Genomic DNA, 21,173 nt, shown 5'->3' on the forward strand with positions numbered 1-21,173 from the left:
TTCCTACTTCTGATTCCCTTTCTAATGGTGCCATGATTTAGCTTTTCTCTAAATCCCAAGCAACAGGGATGAAAAGGCCCATGTCCTCAAGTGCCTTTTTGTTCTGAGATATTTAAATTTCTTAAATTCTAACACTTGAGAAAAATAACTTTTCTTTATGGATAAGTCCATTTTATAGGTGTGTTGATATTTGTCTGCATGGGGTTGGCATCCAAATTCCAGGGACTCTCAGTGGCACCTGGCCTTTCCATTGATACCATTTTTGCCCCTCAGTGACCACACACAGGAAGGCTAACAGGATTCTGGCATTTCTGTTTCCTTCTATACTATACTTTACCAGAGCTTATCAGTTGTGTTTAGCCTGGGAATACTTGTCAATCAAAAGCTGACAAGCAATATATACTAAAAGATCACAACCATCAAGTTGTTAACACCAATCATGGGGCTGGGAGTAAATGCATGAGAGGATTTAAGGTAAGGAGGCACAGTAATGACAGAAACTATTTCCACATTTGTTCCCTCCTAACCTGTGAAGAAAGCTGAGCACCGAAGAATTGATGCTTTTGAACTGTGGTGTTGGAGAAGACTCATGAGAGTCCCTTGGACTGCAGGGAGATCCAACCAGTCCATTCTAAAGGAGATCAGTCCTGGATTTCTTTGGAAGGAATGATGCTGAAGCTGAAACTCCAGTACTTTGGCCACCTCATGCGAAGAGTTGACTCCTTGGAAAAGACTCTGATGCTGGGAGAGATTGGGGGCAGGAGGAGAAGGGGACGACAGAGGATGAGATGGCTGGATGGCATCACCAACTCGATGGACATGAGTTTGGGTAAACTCTGGGAGCTGGTGATGGACAGGGAGGCCTGGCGTGCTGCGATTCATGGGGTCACAAAGAGCTGGACACGACTGAACGACTGAACTGAACTAAACTGAACCTGAGTTCCATACTTGGTTATTGTGGTGACATTCTTATTGGCTCTGGTGTCCAAGGCTAAGGTAGTGTTTCCTTAGATAAATCAGAGGAACTCCTTCTCCATAAGAACCTGTCTATAAATCAGGAATCCACCTGCCCTGCTATTTCCCAGGGGTCAGTCTGAGGGAGAAGCAGGATAAGCTTGCCCAGGGATACCAAGTATAAGTGCCTTTCTGGCTGACCTCCATAGCTGTCCCAGACCCAACTTCTAACTCTTATCCACTATTTGGCACCTCTTTGACCCAGGCCATTTCAACAGACCAGAAGCAAAACCAAGCTAAGGAAGGAAGTAGGGAGGAGGCAGATCACAGCTATGACTTTTATGATGTGCTTTATGGTTTCCAAGCCATTTAAAGTCCATTATTTCCTCTGATCTATATAGTAGATTTTCCTTTAGAGATGGAATCATTGTCCACTTTAAATCTTCTGGATGAAAACGAAATCACTCACAACATAACTCATTTGCTCAGGGCCCCACTGGAGATGGCAAAGCTGGGGTTTGGTTCCAGTTTCCTCTGAGTCCAGTTCCTGTGACATATCCTAGAGGCACTGGATGCTGTTCCCTCACTTCTGAGCAGATGCCCTGCCTTGGGGTGTGTGAGAAAGCTCATTCTTCCTGCTTTTCTTCACTCCCCCGACCCCAGCAACTTCAGCCCCGAGGAACAGCACAGAGCCGGTGGCTGACTGGGGCAAGGGTCAAGCTAACTCTGAACTTCAGGCTCAACTTCTCATTCTCTGGAGGCCTGAAGGTAAATTTTTGCAGAAGTGAAGTAAAGAAAATAAACAACTCAGCTCTGGCCAACTGTTCTCCAAGGCACATCCGTTTTCCTAAAAGACAAAAATATGAGTACCTCATTTGGTTTGTGCCAGCAAGGACTGAAATCTTCCACCACATCTTGCAAAACCTGAGCAAATCGCAGGCCTGCTTGGCCCTGAGCCTTTACGCACTCAGCTTATTTAATCACGACCACCTGGGGTAACCTAAGCCCAGTGAGGTCATTCCACAATCACACACTCCAGTGCCTTCAGGACTCAGACAGTGGAGCAACGGTGAAGAGGCAGGCTGTGGATGAAGCAAGTGAGCAGCCAAGGTTGACCTATAAATGTGGTCTAGCCAAAAGTCTTACAAAAATCCATTAGCAAACGGTAAGGACAAAAGCAAAACTCTGTGTTTACCTCTCTCAATTTTCAAAAAAAAATGTTGAAAGTTAAAAGAAAGTAAATGTCAAAGCAAGGTTTTTCAAGTATGAGGCATCTTTTCCCTATGTCAAGTATTCCCCCATCATGACCGGGAATCTTCCTGCCAGGGTTCCCCATGCAGGGCCAACCTCATCTCATCCCACCTGTGTTTGCCTGCTCTAGGCTTCCCCCAGCCCCTCCTCTTCACGATGCCTTCTTGCCCAACTTGGGCAACAACACCCCACAAAAGACTCTATCATCATCTCTCTTGTGAGTGTTTTAATAGCTCACTTTCTCCCTAATTAATATATGTTCATGGCAAAAATGAAAAAAGTGTGAAAAGTATAAAAATATTAAAACATATTTTAATCCCCAAATCCAGAAAAACCCTCGTTAACATCTTACATAGTTCCTCACTATCTCAGTAAAGATTCTCCTGGATATCATCAGTGGGATTACCCTCTGAAGTTAATTGTGAGCATGACTTTTGCTACTTTTTGCTTTCCCATGTAATGAAATATTCTTGGAAAATGGTTAATGCAGGATGCCTCTATTTTGTACTCTGCCTGTAACCAGTTGTTGAGAAATTCAGAGTTTCAGATAGACTGAAAACCACAATGAGAAAACTAACCAATCTGATCGCATGGAACACAGCCTTGCTAACTCAATGAAACTACGAGCCATGCTGTGTAGGGCCACCCAAGACAGACAGGTCATGGTGGAGAGTTCTGACAAACCGTGGTCCACTGGAGAAGAGAATAGCAAACCACTTCAGTATCCTTGCCTTGAGAACCCTATAAACACTATGAAGAGGCAAAAAGATAGGACAGCGAAAGATGAACTCCCCAGGTAAGTATGTGCCCAATATGCTTCTGGAGAAAAGTAGAGAAATAACTCCAGAAAGAATGAAGAGATGGAGTCAAAGCAAAAACAACACCCATTTGTGGATATGGCTGGTGATAGAAGTAAAGTCTGATGCTGTAAAGAGCAATACTGCATAGGAACCTGGACTGTTATGTCCATGAATCAAGGCAAATTGGAAGTTGTCAAACAGGAGATGGCAAGAGTGAATGTAAACATTTTAGGAATCAGCAAACTAAAATGGACTGAAATGGGTGAATTTAACTCAGACAAACATTACATCTACTACTGTGGGCAGGAATCCCTTAGAAGAAGTGGAGTAGCCATCATAGTCAACAAGAGTCCTAAATATACTACTTGGATGCAATCTTAAAAATGACAGAATGATCTCTGTTCATTTCCAAGGCAAACCACTCAATATCACAGTAATCCAAGACTATGCCCCAACCAGTAATGCTGAAGAAGGTGAAGTTGAACGGTTTTATGAAGGCCTACAGGAACTTCTAGAACTAACACCCAAAAAAGATGTCGTTTTCATTATAGGGGACTGGAATGCAAAAGTAGGAAGTCAAGAAATACCTGGAGTAACAGGCAAATTTGGCCTTGGAGTACCGAATGAAGCAGGGCAAAGGTTAATAGAGTTTTACCAAGAGACCGCACTGGTCATAGCAAACACCCTCTTCCAACAACACAAGAGAAGACTCTATACATGGACATCACCAGATGGTCAACACCAGAATCATATTGATTATATTCTTTGCAGCTAAAGATAGAGAAGCTCTATACAGTCAGCAAAAACAAGAACAGGAGCTGACTGTGGCTCAGATCATGAGCTCCTTATTGCCAAACTCAGACTGAACTTGAAGAAAGTAGGGAAAACCACTTGACCATTCAGGTATGACCTAAATCAAATCCCTTAAGATTATACAGTGCAAGTGACAAATAGATTTAAGGTATTATATCTGATAGAGTGCCTGAAGAACTATAGATGGAGGTTTATGACATTATACAGAAGGCAGGGATCAAGACCATCCTCAAGAAAAAGAAATGCAAAAAGACAAAATGGTTGTCTGAGGAGGCCTTACAAATAGCTGTGAAAAGAGGGGAAGCAAAAGGCAAAGGAGAAAAGGAAAGATATACCCATTTGAATGCAGAGTTCCAAAGAGTAGCAAGGAAAGATAAGAAAGCCATCCTCAGTGATCAATACAAAGAAATAGAGGAAAACAATAGAATGGGAAAGACTAGAGGTCTCTTCAAGAAAATTAGAGATACCACAGGAACTTTTCATGCAAAGATGGGCACAATAAAGGACAGAAATGATATGGACCTAACAGAAGCAGAAGATATTAAGAAGAGGTGGCAAGAATACACAGAAGAACTGTACAAAAAAGATCTTCACAACCCAGATAACTGCGATGGTATGATCACACACCTAGAGCCAGACATCCTGCAATGCAAAGTCAAGTATGCCTTAGGAAGCATCACTATGAACAAAGCTAGTGGAGGTGATGGAATTCCTGTTGAGCTCTTTCAAATCCTAAAAGATGATGCTGTGAAAGTTCTGCACTCAATATGTCAGCAAATTTGGAAAACTCAGCAGTGGCCATAGGACTGGAAAAGGTCAGTTTTCATTCCAATCCCATAGAAAGGCAATGCCAAAGAATGCTCAAGCTACTGCACAATTGCACTCATCTCACACGCTAGTAAAGTAGTGCTCAAAATTGTCCAAGCCCAGCTTCAACAGTACGTGAACTGTGAACTTCCAGATATTCAAGCTGGTTTTAGAAAAGGCTGAGGAACCAGAGATCAAATTCCCAACATCTACTGGATCATCAAAAAAGCAAGAGTTCCAGAAAAACATCTACTTTTGCTTTATTGACTATGCCAAAGCCTTCGGCTGTGTGGATCACAACAAACTGGAAAGTTCTTCAAGAGATGGGAATTCCAGACCACCTGACCTGCCTCCTGAGAAATTTGTATGCAGATCAAGAAGAAACAGACATGATCTGGACATGCAGCTAGACATGGAACAACAGACTGGTTCCACATAGGGAAAGGAGTACATCAAGGCTGTATATTGTCACCCTGCTTATTTAATTTATATGCAGAGTACATCATGAGAAACGCTGGGCTGGATGAAGCACAAGCTGGAATCAAGATTGCTGGGAGAAATATCAATAACCTCAGATATGCAGATGACACCACCCTTCTGGCAGAAAGTGAAGAAGAAATAAAGAGCCTCTTGATGAAAGTGAAAGAGGAGAATGAAAAAGTTGGGTTAAAACTCAACATTCAGAAAACTAAGATCATGACATCCAGTCCCATTACTTAATGGCAAATAGATGCGTAAACAGTGGAAACAGTGACAGACTTTATTTTGGGGGGCTCCAAAATCACTGCAGATGGTGACTGTAGCCATGAAATTAAAAGATGCTTGCTCCTTGGAAGAAAAGTTATGACCAACCTAGACAGCATATTAAAAAGCAGAAGCATTACTTTGCCAACAAAGGTCTATCTAGTCAAAGCTATGGTTTTTCCAATAGTCATGTATGGATGTGAGACTTGGACTATAAAGAAAGCTGAGCACTGAAGTATTGATGCTTTTGAACTTGAGAGTCCCTTGGACTGCAAGGAGATCCAACCAGTCCATCCTAAAGGAAATCAGTCCTGAATATTCATTGGAAGGACTGATGATGAAGCTGGAACTCTAATACTTTGGCCACCTGATGCAAAGAACTGACTCATTTGAAAAGACCCTGATGCTGGGAAAGTTTGAAGGTGGGAGGAGAGGGGACAACAGAAGATGAGATGGTTGGATGGCATCACTGACTTAAGGGACATGAGTTTGAGTAAACTCCCGGAGTTGGTGATGGACAGGGGGGCCTGCTGTGCTGCAGTCCATGGGGTCACAAATTTCAGACATAACTGAGGGACTGAACTGAACTGAACTGAATTGAAAAAAAAAAAGAAATTGGCTTAAATTGCAGGAAATGAAAAATTTGTTTTAGATGGCACCAGATCAGCCATATTATAAATACCCAAAATTCTCCTAGAAAAATCCATATTTTGGGATAAAACTGCACCCTTAGAGTCAGGATCCAGGATTACATTACTGGTTCCATCAGTAACCAGCTCTGGGCTCTGAGTAAATTGCTTTTTTTCATCACCATATACAATTTTCACTTGTCAAACCTGTGAAGTAATTGCTCTCCTAAGTACTATATATGGCTGATCAAGGATACCAGTAAAAAGGAGATTTGAGTGTGATTTATAAGTCATGAAAAGGAGTGCTACCTTATTTCAAGGCTTCATCCTGCATTATGGGAAACACAGACTTTCTTCTTGGTGCATGTACTAACTCACCATCACTGACTAACCAGATCAGTCACTAGAAGTGAGAGCATTGACCTAGGGTTTTTGAGAGAAGATCTTCCTAATCTTATCTCCATGATTCAGTGATATTTCTGGAAATTGAGGACTCAGACTCTTGCCTTTCATGAAGATATCTGCTGCTTTGTTGGATCGAAAGGGAAAACTTAAATGAAGAAAAGAAAATATATGTTTGCATAACACCTTTGTAATCTCCCCAGCTGTGCATGTCTCCTAATTCCACACCTGACCTTCTTTCCAAGAGAAGGGAGGGTGCTTTTTCACACCCTGTTCCTTCAGGGAAACTTTCTTTATAAAGTGCTGGATCAGGTATGAGGCAAAGCAACTGAGCCCTAAAAACGGGAGTCTGGTGGGAATAAACCTGATGGCAGTGCTGACACTTTAAGTCAGTGGATTTTCTGGTTTCTATTTCCGTTTCTGCTTCGCTAGTCCTCATTTAGTCACAGCTGAGGGGATCCCCAAATTGCTAGTTTGGTCTGAATCACTCTTCTTGGGCAGAAAGAAAGATAGTGAGATCACCTGACTGCAATACTGGCTCCAATTTCCCCCCTCTCCCCAAACCCCCATCATTTGCAGTGTGATTCCATAGCCCTTCCCATAAAAATCGTGCTATTTGCCCTTTCCCTTGAACTGGGGCTCACAGTATGGCCTGCTTGGGCACCAGAATGCAGTGGGAGTGATGGTCGCCAGTTCCCAGCCTGGCCTTTGAGAGGCACTGTGTGCTTTCTTCCCTTCTGGGGTCTTGTCTTCTACATGCACACAAGCTAGATGGGCTAGCTTGCTGGAGGAGGAAACTTGGAAAAGAGCCCTATTGTCCCAGCTTATGTCATCCTAGATCAGCCTTCAGCCAGCTGACCTCCCTAATGGGCAAGAGAGGCCAGCTAAGAACAGTGGAGCTCTCAGTTCAACTGTAGCCTTGTGAGCAATAACATACACTTATTGTTCTAAGTCACTGAGTTTGCCACCTTTGTGATGCAGCAATGTAACAATTGATACATATGATATGAATTTAGTGAATCTTAAAATGGAAGGGCCTTTAAGTAGGAAAATTCTAAGTGTGTTAGGGAGAACACTAGATTAGAACTATGTATATAACCAACAAGGACCTACTGTATAGCATAGGGAACTATACGCAATATTTTGTAATAACCAGTAAGGTGGAAACCTAGAAAGAAAAAGATATATATGTATCTATAACTAAATCTTTACCATGTGAGCCAGTAGCTCAGCTGGTAAAGAATCCGTCTGCAATGCAGGAGACCCTAGTTTGATCCTTGGATCACAAAGATCCCCTGGAGAAGGGATAGGCTACCCACTCCAGTATTCTTGGGCTTCCCTGGTGGTTCAGTCGGTAGAGAATCTGCCTGCAAAGTTGGAGACCTGGGTTTGATCCGTGGGTTTGGGAAGACCCCCTGGCAGAGGGAGAGCATGGCAATCCACTCTCGTATTCGTGCCTGGAGAATCCCCATGGACAGAGGAGCCTGGTGGGCTGTAGTCCATGGGGTCACAAAGAGTTGGACATGATTGAGCAACTAAGAACATAGATAAATCACTTTGCTGTACACCTGAGACTAATACAATATTGTAAATCAACTATACTTCAACAAAAATTTAAAAGAAACCAGAAACTTGAGTCTTCAGCCCTTTTATGCCAATTCCTTGGGCACATGACCTTGGATGAGAAATAACTTTCTCTTAATCCTAATTTCCTTTCACTGAGAAAGGAGATACTAATCGTTTTCCTAACTGTTAATAATTGGGTTGCTGTAAGTATAAAATAAAATAATTTGCTTGCAAATGAAATCTGTAGTAGGAAGGACGTGTTTCAACTCTAAATAACAAAAAATACAGTGAAGCAATAAAAATTATAACACTTAAGATAAAACAGCTGAAACTCTGCACTATAATAAGAAACATAAAGCTCTTGTTGGCAAGAAGTCTACGCTTCCCAGGTGGTGCTAGTGGTAAGAATCCACCTGCTAATGCAGTAGACTTAGAAGATATGGGTTCAAACCGTGGGCTGGGAAGATTCCCTGGAGGAAGGCATGGCAATGCATCCAGTATTCTTGTCTGGAGATTCCCATGGACAGAGGAGCCTGGCAGGCTATAGCCCATAAGGTTGCAAAGAGTCAGACATGACTGAAGCGACTTAGCATGCACCAAGGCAGACAAGAAGTCTGGAAGGTTTTCCAACATTCTCATGTCTGCTTTCATATTAAAAAGTGACTTGTACAAGTGAGCAAAGGTGGCAGAGAACCAGAGAAAGAAAGAAGATCTAATTGGAATCAGTCCAGATACATGCAGGACAGTGTCCTATAGCAGAAAAGCCTGGGCTCTGTATCATGCCTACATGGGGTCAATTTCCAGTCCCTCCCTTTCTGTGCCTTTGTGGCATGATCAATAAGATTATACTGTCACAGAAAGTCAATGTCTATTTAATTTAACTTAATGATAAGAAAATTGTTGCGAAATTCAGAGCATTCACTCACTGTAGCATTTAGTTACTTTCTTGGGAGACGTTTCTAGGAAGTGCATAGGCTTTATTTGATAAACCTGGTGAACACTGAGTTCAGTCTCTGCTCTGTGAGCTTTATGACTATAGATACCACAGTTGACCCTGTTGAGCTGCAGTTTCCTCCCTTATCTCCAGTGTGGTGACTAGAATTTGGACCTTGTAATTTTAAGGTTGAACACATGGTCCTTAAAAGTTGCACTGGTTTTTTTCCTACCTAATCATTGTCATATTCTCAGGGCTGCATAATTGACACATAATAGGTGCTTAGAAAACATTTATAGAATTAAGGATTTGGGAAATTATTTAAAATGATCTCAGTAACATACTTAACTCATTACCTGGTAAATAAAAGACTTTTCCTTCCTCATTTCACAAAGTTATGAGTAAAACACCACTTTGGAACTGGCTGGCTGGGAAACATGAGAGAAAGAGTTTTCTCTGCATTCTCTTTCATATATTTCAAGTTATACACCATGTAAATGTATTAACTAGATGTGTAAAGGATGCTGTTATTCAGTCACTAAGTTGTGTCTGACTCTTTGCGACCCCATGTACCGCACTACACAGACTTCCCTGTACTTTACCACATCTCAGAGTTTGCTCAAACTCGTGTCCATAGCATTGATGCTATCAAACCATCTCATTTAAAAAAGTAAAAGGACCTCTTCAGGAAGAACATATTATAGATAGAATCTCATCTACTTAAGCCCATGGCACCTAGAGTCATTTGTAATGCCCATAATGATAAGAAAACAGTCCCTTTACTGGAACCTCTCCTACCCCTTCTTAGCAATTAGCTTTATGTTTTTGTGAATGGGAAGCACTAAAAAGATCTCGGAATACTTTAAGTTCTATAAAGATGGCAAGTGCCCAACCTTCTTTTGTGGGTACCAGGCAGAGGCTAAGTTCCTCTCCCCAAAGTTCCTAGGGACCAAACAATTTAAAGCTGAAATCTCCATCAGAGTCAAGCCAGGGCTTAGGATATAAGAGAGTGAATCCTGGTGATGCTCAGCCCAGGGAAACCTGCAATGCACCCACAGCAAGAGTGAGTCATGCTAGGCAGGGCTATCTAGAGACATGCCAACTAAAGCAAAGCATCATAGGAAGAGTAGGGCTGAGAGAGCATCAGAAGAAGGGCTGAGAGAGGGACTCTGGGTTCCCACACTCCTATTTCCAGATACTCACCTATTGAAAAAGGCAGAAAGGATTCCCTTTTCTTAAACTGTCCATTTTCCAAGAAATGCTCTGGATTGAAGGTGTCAGGGGTGGCCCATTCTGCAGGGTCCCTGTGCAGTGCAGTCAGATTGGTCACAACCACGGTTCCCTGGAGAAAGCAGGAGGCTCATGCAAGACATGACACACACAGCAGATGTGTGCCAAGGGGCAGCAGTCCCCCAGGCTCCCACATCAAGGCTGATCGAACTTCTTCGGCCTCCCCAACCCTGTACCTGCTGAGCTCAACCCCTAGGACCCTGCTCTTTGCCATGGGACAGCTTACAATGATGGACTGGAATTGTCTGCTGGGAATTTTATCAGCAAAATGTGACTACTCTTAGTGCAGAATGGGAAGATGTGTGCATTAATGAGAGAATAATGTGACAGTGCGTAGGCAGTTCTGGACCAAAATCAACCCCGTTGCTCAGTGAAGTGGTAAATACGGCAGCCTCCCCAACATGAAAAATGTCTCATTCATCTGTTTCTCCCATTCTCTTCCCTCCATTATCTCACACATTCCAGAGAAGGTTTAATAATACAATCAGGTCACCTAGTGGAAAGAACCACTATTCTTTCCGGCTTGCAGCAAGAAACCCAAGAGTTCTCCTTAATGGCCCCCCACCTTTACTTCATTCTGCCTTCATTCCATCCTTTTCCAGCCTGGTCAATTTTCCTTGAAATTCCTCTTGATTCTATCACCTCCATGTTATTTCCCCCCACTGTCTGGTCCAAGATACTACCTTGGTTGTCCACACTCCTACAGTAGGCCTAACTATAACTCTATATCCTCTTCCCCCTTCAAAGTGCTTCACACACGGAAAGCAGAGTTAGCTCTTGAGATGATTTAGTTATGTCCCTCCTAGCCACCCAACACTCCTGGAACTTGATAAAAAACCCTCCAAATAGTTCTCATCACTCAGATTAAGGACCTATCACCAGCCCTCTGTCTGAGTCATGGTCCTTCTGCCTGCACTCCCACTATATCAAGCCTTTTTCAGTTTCTCAATCATACCACTGCTTCCCATACCTTTTTGCATGGTGGCCTCTGGGCATCTTCATGCCAGTGACTACTCACTAGAGCTGCCAGTGCCAGGGTCTTTGTCCCTGCCGTGAGCCCCAGCTGCCCCCTGCCTCTGCAGGAGACCTTCCAATATTAGTAGGTAGGTCTGGTCCAGACTCTTATGAGGTCACTGCTATTTTTCCATGGGTCTCAGTATGCACATGACCCAAGAGTGGAGTTGATGCTTCCTTTAGTCCAGTGGAATTCCTGCAATAAAAGGCTGCTGACATTCAAAGCCAGATTCTTGGGGGCTCCTCCTCCTGATGCCAGACCCTCAGGCTGGGAAGATTGCCTTGGGGCTCAGGACTTTTGCTCCTGTGGCAGAACTTCTATAGTATAATTGTTTTCCAGTTTGCAAGTTGCCCACCCAGTGGGTAAGGGTCTTGCAGAACAGTACTTAAAAAAATCTTACAAAACCAATCTCTTGAGCTAGGATGGTTCTCTGGAGCTAAGTGAATTGCTGTGAATATGTGAAGATCACCTGTAATATCATCTAGACCTCAGAATTCATCCATAAGATGGTCAATCAACAAGAAAATAGTAAATGAAATCACTGCAGGAATAGCTGCTTCTCCAAGGGCTGCAGGGACCATGACCAAGGCGAGCCCAAAGCATAGGCTCTTCTGGTTTTATCTTGAAATCAACACCAGGTTCGACACACAAAGAGGGACTCAGACAAACTGAAATGGATCCATGGAAATGGACTAAGGTGTCGAGAAAGCAAAACTGTGAATGTGCAGTGTGCAGAGAAGGCACTAGTAGGGACAGGAGAGCTGATTGCTGAGATCTTAAGAGTGATTGGCAGAGCGCAGAACTGCCTTTGTGAGGACAGGGAACTTAACAGGGTCCTACTGAGAACAATTTAAGGAGCTTCTTTTAAAGTAAAGCAAGTCCTGTGGAGAAAACATGGTATAGCACAAAAAAGATGAGCCTGGGGCCCAGAACACATCTATTTCTTTAACCCCACTCTTGTCACTTTGTACACCAGAGATTTTATGTGAGATCAGTCAGCTCTGAACCTTCATTATAAATTTGTAAAAAAAAAAAAAAAAAAAAGGTAGAATTATTCTGAGGACTGACTAAGTTGAAAGAACCTATATAGTCCATAGTACATGATCACTGCTTAAAAACCATTGGTTCTTTCACTCCTGTGAGATTCAATGTGCACAGGCTTGGATCGATCCCCTTGTGAGGCAGGCCCATCAAGGGACTGTAAGTCAAGGCTGGAAGCGATACCTGTGGGGATATTATGTTAGAAACACCAGTTTAATGTGATGTTGGCCCAGGAGGTCTCAACTGTCTCTCATATTTCAACATTCTAAACCCCCAGGATTTTGAAACAGAATTTTCCAAAATAAGTCTGGCAGGTCCCTATCCTGTGAAAAGCTCTCCCATGGCAAAGAAAAGGACCTCATGGCAAAGTCTGACTGAGAATTGCTGCCTGCTGTTTCCCCACAAGAATTAACAATGCACGTCAGGCAGTAAAAAGAATGAGAAATCTCATAGCAGAGAAAAGCCAGGCTTTGTCTGAACATGTTTGACGTAGGAATCCCCCTTCTCCTCTAGAACAACTATTAACATTTATTTGAACTAATATTCTAAAGACCCCATGTAAAGAAAAATATCTAGAATTACATCAGTGGTAATATATCTCCCTGTCCAATTAAGTGTTTCCCTAAGACAAGAAAACACATCGCATTTGCCATTGAGATTTCCATCATTTACAAATATGAGCTTGGAGATCTAAGGTTATTGGTGTGAGCCTCTAACTACCTTGGGCAGGTGGTATCCAGCCAGGGTGGTGTCCACTGCCACCTCCCGGGGCACGTTCAGAGGGATAATGTTCCCCATTCGCAGCACCTCATGGATGACAGCGTTGGTGTAGGGCATGGACTCTCGAGCGGCCGTGCTTGGCTGTTGTGATTGGCCAAGCACCCTGTCAATCTCAGCTTGGACTTTTTCTGAAAAAAGCAGAGGTGGTTCTATTATTCTGTTTTTCCATAACTCTCCTTGAGCCTGGTTAAGTTAAGGAATGAAATAACCAGCATCAAAATGGCTATCTTAGGCTCTCCAGACTAGCTTCTCAGGGAGGTATGAAAGTGGGAAGTGGGCCCTGCTCTGAGACAAATTAGGTGGAAAACTCTTGCTAAACAACATTCCTGCTGCAAGTTCCTAAAGCTGTGGGAGCCTCAGGTTCCTCTTATTAGTGAGGGTGAACCAACATTCCCTTTAGGAATATTGAGACACTGATGAACTAATTTATGGAAGCATACTGGCCTGGCCCAGCCCATCCACTAATGAGCTCACCTTGGATTTCGGGGTTAAGGGCCATGTAGAGCAGCCCCCAGCGCAGGCTGGTTGAAGTTGTCTCTGTTCCAGCAAGGAAGAGGTCCAAGGTGCTGTAGATGAGGTTTTCTTCACGGAAACTTGAAGCATCACCTCCCTTATGCTAGAAAATACAGTGATTATTGGTTTATCCAGATGGTTCTTAGTTGCCACAACATAGGAGGCTTCATCCTAGTGAGAACATGGGAGGAGAGATTCCCCCAAGAGAAATGACTTTTCCTTTGACCATCTCAGCAGGCAGAGGCTTATTATTGCAGTATCATTAGCATCTTCCTGCGCCAAGTGCTGGGAGCTTTTGTCACCTTGGAAGGATGAAAATTGAGAGAACCTTTTTACTTCCATATTTTGGGAGAATCTATTATTATATTGGAAATATAATAATATTTGCGTTCCAATATTAGCCACACCTTTCACTATATGTACAACTTGACCAAGTTACTAAACCTCTCAAACACTCTGTGTTCAGTATTCACTCCTCACTTGGCATTATGAACTATGTGAGATGGAAAGGTCATGTAAGAAATCCTCAACAAATGTTTGCATTGATACCAGAAAGAATAAAATTAATTTCTCTAAAGTACAATTCTCATAATCCCCCATCAACATCCTCCTTAGGTTAACCTTCCCTGATTCCAACAATCATTCCTCATGGCACTCCAGCGTCTTCACCACTTTCCTACAGGAGCTTCAATGTGTCAGTGTTCCTCTGTGTGCCTGCACACCTTATAACAAGTGAAGTCTCCTCCTCTCAGGAGGAATCAATACTTCTATTAATGGTATAACAATAAGGTGAAATAAGAGAGGAGACAGAAAAAAAAATTCACCATTCTTTCAACTCTACAAGTTGAAAATGAGTCAAAAATGATGACACTGATGTAGTGATGAGTGTTAACCACAGGGCTTAATATGTTAAAGGACCTATATCCAATTTGGCCTTTTCCCTGCATCTCACAGACAACATTTTAAAGTACATGAAATAGGGAGGAGAGAGGAAGGCAAAAGTCCTCCACTTGAGACTAACCTTTGACATCTGACTCAGCTTCACTTATACTCTGCGCTGGGGAACTGGGGAAGGGGTAGGGGACTGGACATTGGTACAAGTAATAATGAAACAATTCTTCTTTTCCCTATTGTGTACAGGTCTTTCAGATATGGGTAGAGGACAGAAATAGACTATCAAAAGGCAGTATATGTGGGCTTTCCAAAGATCTCAAGCTGAATATTCTTAAACCAGTATCTTTATTTCAAATGTATCATTAATTCTGAGCTAATGATATTCCTAAACTCTGAAATAGTGTCTCTATTTTTCCAACCTTGTGCTAGGCTGAATAATGACCCACAAAAATGTCCATGTCCTAATCTCTGGAACGGGTAAATTTTTTTTGACAGATGGAACTTTGTAGATATCATGAAATTAAGGATCTTGATATGGATTATCCTAGCGTGCCCATTCGGAGAAGGCAATGGCACCCCACTCCAGTACTCTTGCCTGGAAAATCCCATGGATGGAGAAGTCTGGTGGGCTGCAGTCCATGGGGTCGCTAAGAGTTGGACACGACTGAGCGACTTCCCTTTCACTTTTCACTTTCATACATTGGAGAAGGAAATGGCAACCCACTCCAGTGTTCTTGCCTGGAGAATCCCAGGGATGGCAGAGCCTGGTGGGCTGCCGTCTCTAGGGTTGCACAGAGTCGGACACGACTGAAGCGACTTAGCAGCAGCAGCAGCAGCGTGCCCATTGTAATCAGAAGAGTATAAGAGGAGACTGCTGCTAAGTCACTTCAGTCGTGTCCAACTCTGTGCAACCCCAGAGACGGCAGCCCACCAGGCTCCCCCGTCCCTGTGATTCTCCAGGCAAGAACTCTGGAGTGGGTTGCCATTTCCTTCTCCAATGCATGAAAGTGAAAAGTGAAAGTAAAGTCGTTTAGTCGTGTCCAACTCTTAGCAACCCCATGGACCTCTGCCTACCAGGCTCCTCCGTCCATGGGATTTTCCAGGCAAGAGGACTGGAGTGAGGTGCCATTGCCTTCTCCAATAAGAGGAGACAAGGAGCAAATTAAGAGAAGACGCAAGGACAGTGGAAAGGAAGACATTACATCAATGGCTTTGAAGACAGAGGGAAGGGGCATGAATTCAGGGGTATAGACAGCCTCTAGATGCTGGAAAAGCCCATCAATGGATTCTGCCCTAGAGCCTCAAAAGAGCCAGCCTGCCCCAACCTTGAGTTGATAAATGTTGGTTGTTTTAAGCCACCAAGTTTAAAATAGTGATCTCTTACAGCAGCGATAAGATACTAGAATCACCTCATTTGCTCTTTAAGAACACTACTCAGGAAAACACTCAAGGTTCCTTCACCTTTTCTATTTCCTGGAGATAAGCATCAATGAAGTCTCTTGCTTCAGCAGGATTCCAGTCTCTCTTGTGGTTTTCAATCATTTCGGCAACAAACATTTTCAGTTTCTCCAAATTACTAAAGAGGGTTTGGTGGGGACCCGGAACGAAATTCATTATCCTTGGAAAGACACTGTAGAGCTGATGGAGAAAACAAAACAGTCAGGGAGACAAGGAGGTGCCTGTTTTCTACTTTTGAAGACGAGGAAACCATTGTATCTCTATATGTATTTTCTTTGCTTACATTAACCCTTGGAATCACCCTTGTCTCATCTTCTCTGTCACACCCCTCTTCTTTCCCCTCTGGCAAAGCATTTCAGCACTCCATCCAAAATAGAACCATTTTCAGACCACTTCTCAGTACTCCATGTGTTTGTCATTCTAGGACAAAGCCCCAATATTTCTTACCTAGGTGCTTTAAGGCCTCCCAGCAATTTCCCTGATTCTGTCCTCAACCCCTTTCCCAGTCTATTTTCCACTGAGCTGCCAGAGAGATCATTTAACAGTTTAATCAGATCATTTCACTATTTATCTTTCAATCCTCCAATGACTTTCCATGACATTTAGAGAAATTCTACATCATTCTCCTGGCCTGGAGCTCCACATGAGCTGGCCTCTTCCACTCCTGTCCCCTCTTCTGCTATCACTTGCTGCCATCTTACTCTCTCTTGGTCTTTCTAGTCCAGCTCCGTTGGTCTCTGTGACAACGTCAAGAATGACAATGTTTAGTTTTTCCATTCACTATTCCTTCAATGAAGATTGGTCTTCCTCTGGAATTTGTATAATTCTAGCCTTTGTTTCATTCAGGTTGGCTCTTGCTTGGAGATATCTTACCTGATAATCCTATAATGCAGTACTTCTAGAATCTCTTCCCATTCCCTTATTTTCTATTTTTTCATGACATTTTCCTCTGTGTGTATATATCTTTGTGCATGAAACACCTCTTTCTAGCCAGCTAGTTAGTTATGTTAAACATAGATATGTGTTTATCTAACTTACCATTATGATGTATTCTTCATGCGGATAAGATATTTTTAATAAAATTAAGTGTATTTTGGACATATTTTCCCTAAAAATATCTGGTGGAAAACAGATAGCCCAACATAATGGAAAATTGCCTAGACTTAAAATGAAACATACATGCCTTTGAATATTAGCTCCACTGCTTTCTAGATATAAGGCTTCAGGAATAATAATAATGACAATAATGAAGATGATGATGTAATTTGTCTGGGCTTAGTATAATCCGCTGCCATTGGGGCACCAGAGTTATTTTCCTTATTCAATCACATGAGATCTATTCCACACTTAACACACAGCCAGTGGATCACTATGTGAATATGCTTAAGCATTCCCATATCTACTTGCACACATTAGGATGCTCCATTTCATCTTTAAAGGGTTGTTGTAAAAATTGAAATAAAGTATATGGAATTGTCAGTCATACTGCCTGAGCTATTTTGGGTCTCTAAAAAATGTTTATTACCCCCTGCCTCACTGCCTCATCCAACCTTCTCAGGAATTTCTTTTCCCTGGGAATAGTCAACACATGCTCACTGAGGTCCCAGACTTCCTAAGTTCTGTCTTAATGGGAAGGAAGAAAATGGAATTACTGAATGGAGGGGTTACCATGATTAGAAGTGACAATAAGAAATGTTGTTCAAAAATAATACTGACAATAATAATCATAGTAGCTCACATTCATTATGTCCGTTTTCTGTGCCAGGATTCATGCTAACTGCTTTATCAGGTTAGGTGAAGTTCATAAATCTCCAGGCAATGTTACTTTTAAAAAATGATTACAAGTAAATCCTCCTTTACATATACAAGGGTTTACCCCAACACTTAGGGCTGATTTTCCCCTAACAGTGCCTTCCAGATACACAAAAGGGGCTGAGAGGCCAAGCAGATGAGCAGAGCTTTTGACAGACTTACAACCCTAGCAGGGCAAAAGGAGACGGCAGGGACTACCAAGGACAGGGTGAGGGTTGAATCCCTTAAATCCATATCCTAGACATTTAGAAAACTGGTAGGAACAAGTGTGGATGGGCATGGAAATAGACCAACAGGTGGAAACCATTAAGGGTTTTTACATACAGGTGCATATGCAAGAGAAATGAGTGGATGTGTCCACATGAACCGGAGAAGGCAATGGCACCCCACTCCAGTACTCTTGCCTGGAAAATCCCATGGACAGAGGAGCCTGGTAGGCTGCAGTCCATGGAGTCGCTAAGAGTCAGACATGACTGAGCGACTTCACTTTCACTTTTCACTTTCATGCACTGGAGAAGGAAATGGCAACCCATTCCAGGGTTCTTGCCCGGAGAATCCCAGGGACGGTGGAGCCTGGTAGGCTGCCATCTATGGGGTCGCACAGAGTTGGACACGACTGAAGCGACTTAGCAGCAGCAGCAGCAGTCCACATGAACAATAAAACAGGAATGTTCATGGCAGCTTTATTCATAACATCCTCAAATTAGAAATCCCTCATATGTTCAATAAATCTGCAAGCATTATTCAGGAGAATAACAATCAGTGGCACCTGCATGCAGAGGAAAACTACACAGAGCAAATTAGAAGAGCCAATAAATAAATTTCAAGACAATGAGCTGAGTTAGAGCCAGGCACAGAAGCATACATTTGAGGATCACAGACGTGTGGGACTAGGGAGGGACATGGGCAGAAGGGACTCAAAAGTTATGGCAGTATTCTGTTTTTTAAGGAAAAGAATGTAGTGTATACCTGTATGTCATGTAAAGTACTGTACTTTATACAAATGTTAGTAATGTTATTTATCAATAGTAAATATTTGACAATATTATAAAAAACATTAAAGTCAACAGATGGATTTCAAACAAGTTTGTGCTGAAGTCAATTTAAAAAGGTTATCTTTTAGCTACAAAGGAAAGGAAGACCCCATCTAATCTGTGACAAACATCAACATAATATCTTTATGCAAGATAGGAAGTGACAACTGCCTCACCTGGCAGCACAGTGACGTATGCAGATTTAAGACCTCATCCAGCAGCCTCAGCAGCTCCCGGAACTGACTATCCTGGTAGTCAAACCGCTCCCCGAAGGTGATGGAGCAAATAATATTGGAAACGGCATTGTTGATTATGAAGTGAGGGTCGAAAGGCTTTCCTGGAGGAAGAAGAAGAGATGGAGCCTTCATATTGGATTGCTTCTATTTTACAGAGATGCTGCTCTGTATGACATACGACACACTGACTATAGAACCACCTCCGAGACTGTGACCCCAGGGTCTGACACTGGGCCAGTACTTAGTCAATGCATGGGAAGTCAAACTGATGACCAGGATTTAAAACCAATATGTTTATTACCCATCTTTGTCTTAATTCATGAGCCCCATGAGGACAGGTCACGGTTAGCTGTTCCCTGTTATCCCCTCAGCACCCTACACAACTCTGGGCTCAGGAAAGGCAGGTAGGCACTGATGAACATCTGGTTAGTGAAAGTATGAGCCACAGTCCCTGCACCTGTCCTATGACATGCTCACCATTCTCCTCTCTTATCATCTGGATGAGGTAGGAGGCCTCCTCCTGAATGCGTTCCTCTAAGCTCTTCTTTCCTAAACCAAAGTTCCTAAGAGTTGTCAGGGCAAACCTTCTTTGTTCCTTCCATATGCGGCCACTGGACATGATCAAGCCTGGGAAAAGAAAGCCAACATTATGAAAAAAAGCCAACATTATGAAAAAAAGCCAACAAGACCCATGATGTATCAAAAGGATGAAAAAAGGGCTTTAAGGTGCTTGAAACTATTCAGAGAAATAATTTCAAACCAATTGATATAATGGATTGAATTTACTGATTGCTTGCAATGCCATGCACATTAGCATTTGTAATGCATTCTGGCATTTAGTATTCACTCTCTGATATACTTCTATATATATCACTATTGCCAAACCACTACCCCAATTTTGCTGATGAGAAAATTGAGGCACAAGAGATAAAAGTACACTCTGCAAGGTCACAGAGTTGGAGCAGCAGAACAGGCATTCATTTTCAAGCCTGCCTGACTGATGCCCATGCTTTGATTACCTGTCACATACTATATTTAAGTATTTGTTATGCTACGTACTAAGTATGCACTAATGGACTAGACAAAACCAAAACTCATAAGGAGAAAGTGCTTAAAGATCCTAAAAAGATGAATCACCCAAGCAAACAAAGAATTGTGAATGTGTGCAGAAAGAAAATCACAGGCAAAGGATAAAAAATCCATCATGAGGTGTGCAGAGAACTTCATTTATTTTATAACACAGGTGAGACCACCACCCTCTCAATTCTTCATTCCCATACACTCTTCCACTCCTTCTAATATCTCCCTTTCACTTCCACCACCTTAGTGAAGTGGCCCTCCCTGCTGTTCAGTCCAGGATCCTTTTCAGCCTCATGCTGATGTGTCAACAGCACGAGATGCTTTTTTCTTGAAACACTCTTTTCCAGTGGTGCCCAGGACACCACACTCTCCAGACTCTTCTGCTAATTCTCTGACTTCACAGAAATCATCATATCTTAGGTTAACTTATCTCCTATCAAATTTTGAAATGATGAACCTTTTCAATCTTGGATCAAAGCCTCTTCTCTCCTTATCCTTATCCTCCATTTCTACTAAATCTTATCAATTCCAAATATTTCAAATGACATCTACTGATGTGAATGTCTGTATCTGTGCAGACATGTAACCAATTTTCTGCTTGACTCTCTTGGCTTCACACTCAGCATATTCATGACTGAGTTAATGATTTGCTCCATACAACTCACCACCCAGGCCAATGAACACCTTGTTCTCCTCCACATCTTCCTTTTTTCCTTTACCTACCCATTTGGGTAGGGTGTCTACCTCATTCTCCTTCCATCTAGGTCATCATGTCCTATTGAATATGCCTCCTGAATAGCTTAAATCAACTTGTCTTCACAGTCACTCTCCTAGTGTAACCTACTAGACTACCATTTCTTGCCACTTCCCTAGTTCAGGCTACCACCTCTTCTCACTTAAAATTCTACAGTAGTCTTTTGCTCCTTTTATTCCATTCTTGACATTGAAGCTTAGAGAAGTCTTTAAAACTTACCATGTAAGTATGTTGATCCCTTTTACTACTTAAACATTCAGAAGCCTGCATTGTTATTAGGATAAAAAGCAATATCCTTAAACATGAACTATTTCTGGACAAACTTAGCATCTTCATCTTCATTTAATTATCTCCATTTAAACCCCG

At 42.4% G+C, this 21,173-nt stretch overlaps 1 protein-coding gene across 2 annotated transcripts in view; it reads right to left on the bottom strand.

The window, feature by feature from the left end:
• Positions 1-1,287: 1,287 nt before the first annotated feature.
• LOC147375462 (cytochrome P450 2J2-like) overlaps positions 1,288-21,173 on the bottom strand; it is a 28,655-nt gene continuing 8,769 nt past the window's right edge. Inside the window, exons 3-9 of one of the 2 annotated variants that reach the window (XM_086390266.1) lie at positions 19,451-19,600; positions 18,914-19,074; positions 15,895-16,071; positions 13,501-13,642; positions 12,967-13,154; positions 10,104-10,242; positions 1,288-1,801 (exon numbers count right to left, since the gene is read on the bottom strand). In XM_086390266.1, coding sequence (XP_086246392.1) covers positions 1,623-1,801; positions 10,104-10,242; positions 12,967-13,154; positions 13,501-13,642; positions 15,895-16,071; positions 18,914-19,074; positions 19,451-19,600 — 1,136 coding nt within the window. In that variant the 3' untranslated portion in view covers positions 1,288-1,622. The remainder of the gene's footprint in view (positions 1,802-10,103; positions 10,243-12,966; positions 13,155-13,500; positions 13,643-15,894; positions 16,072-18,913; positions 19,075-19,450; positions 19,601-21,173) is intronic. The other variant, XR_015160129.1, reaches the window with a different exon arrangement.

Source organism: Bos grunniens, chromosome 3, assembly GCF_055505025.1.
Source record: "Bos grunniens cultivar Pamir isolate PY7600 chromosome 3, Bosgru_T2T1.0, whole genome shotgun sequence".
NCBI lineage: Eukaryota > Metazoa > Chordata > Mammalia > Artiodactyla > Bovidae > Bos > Bos grunniens.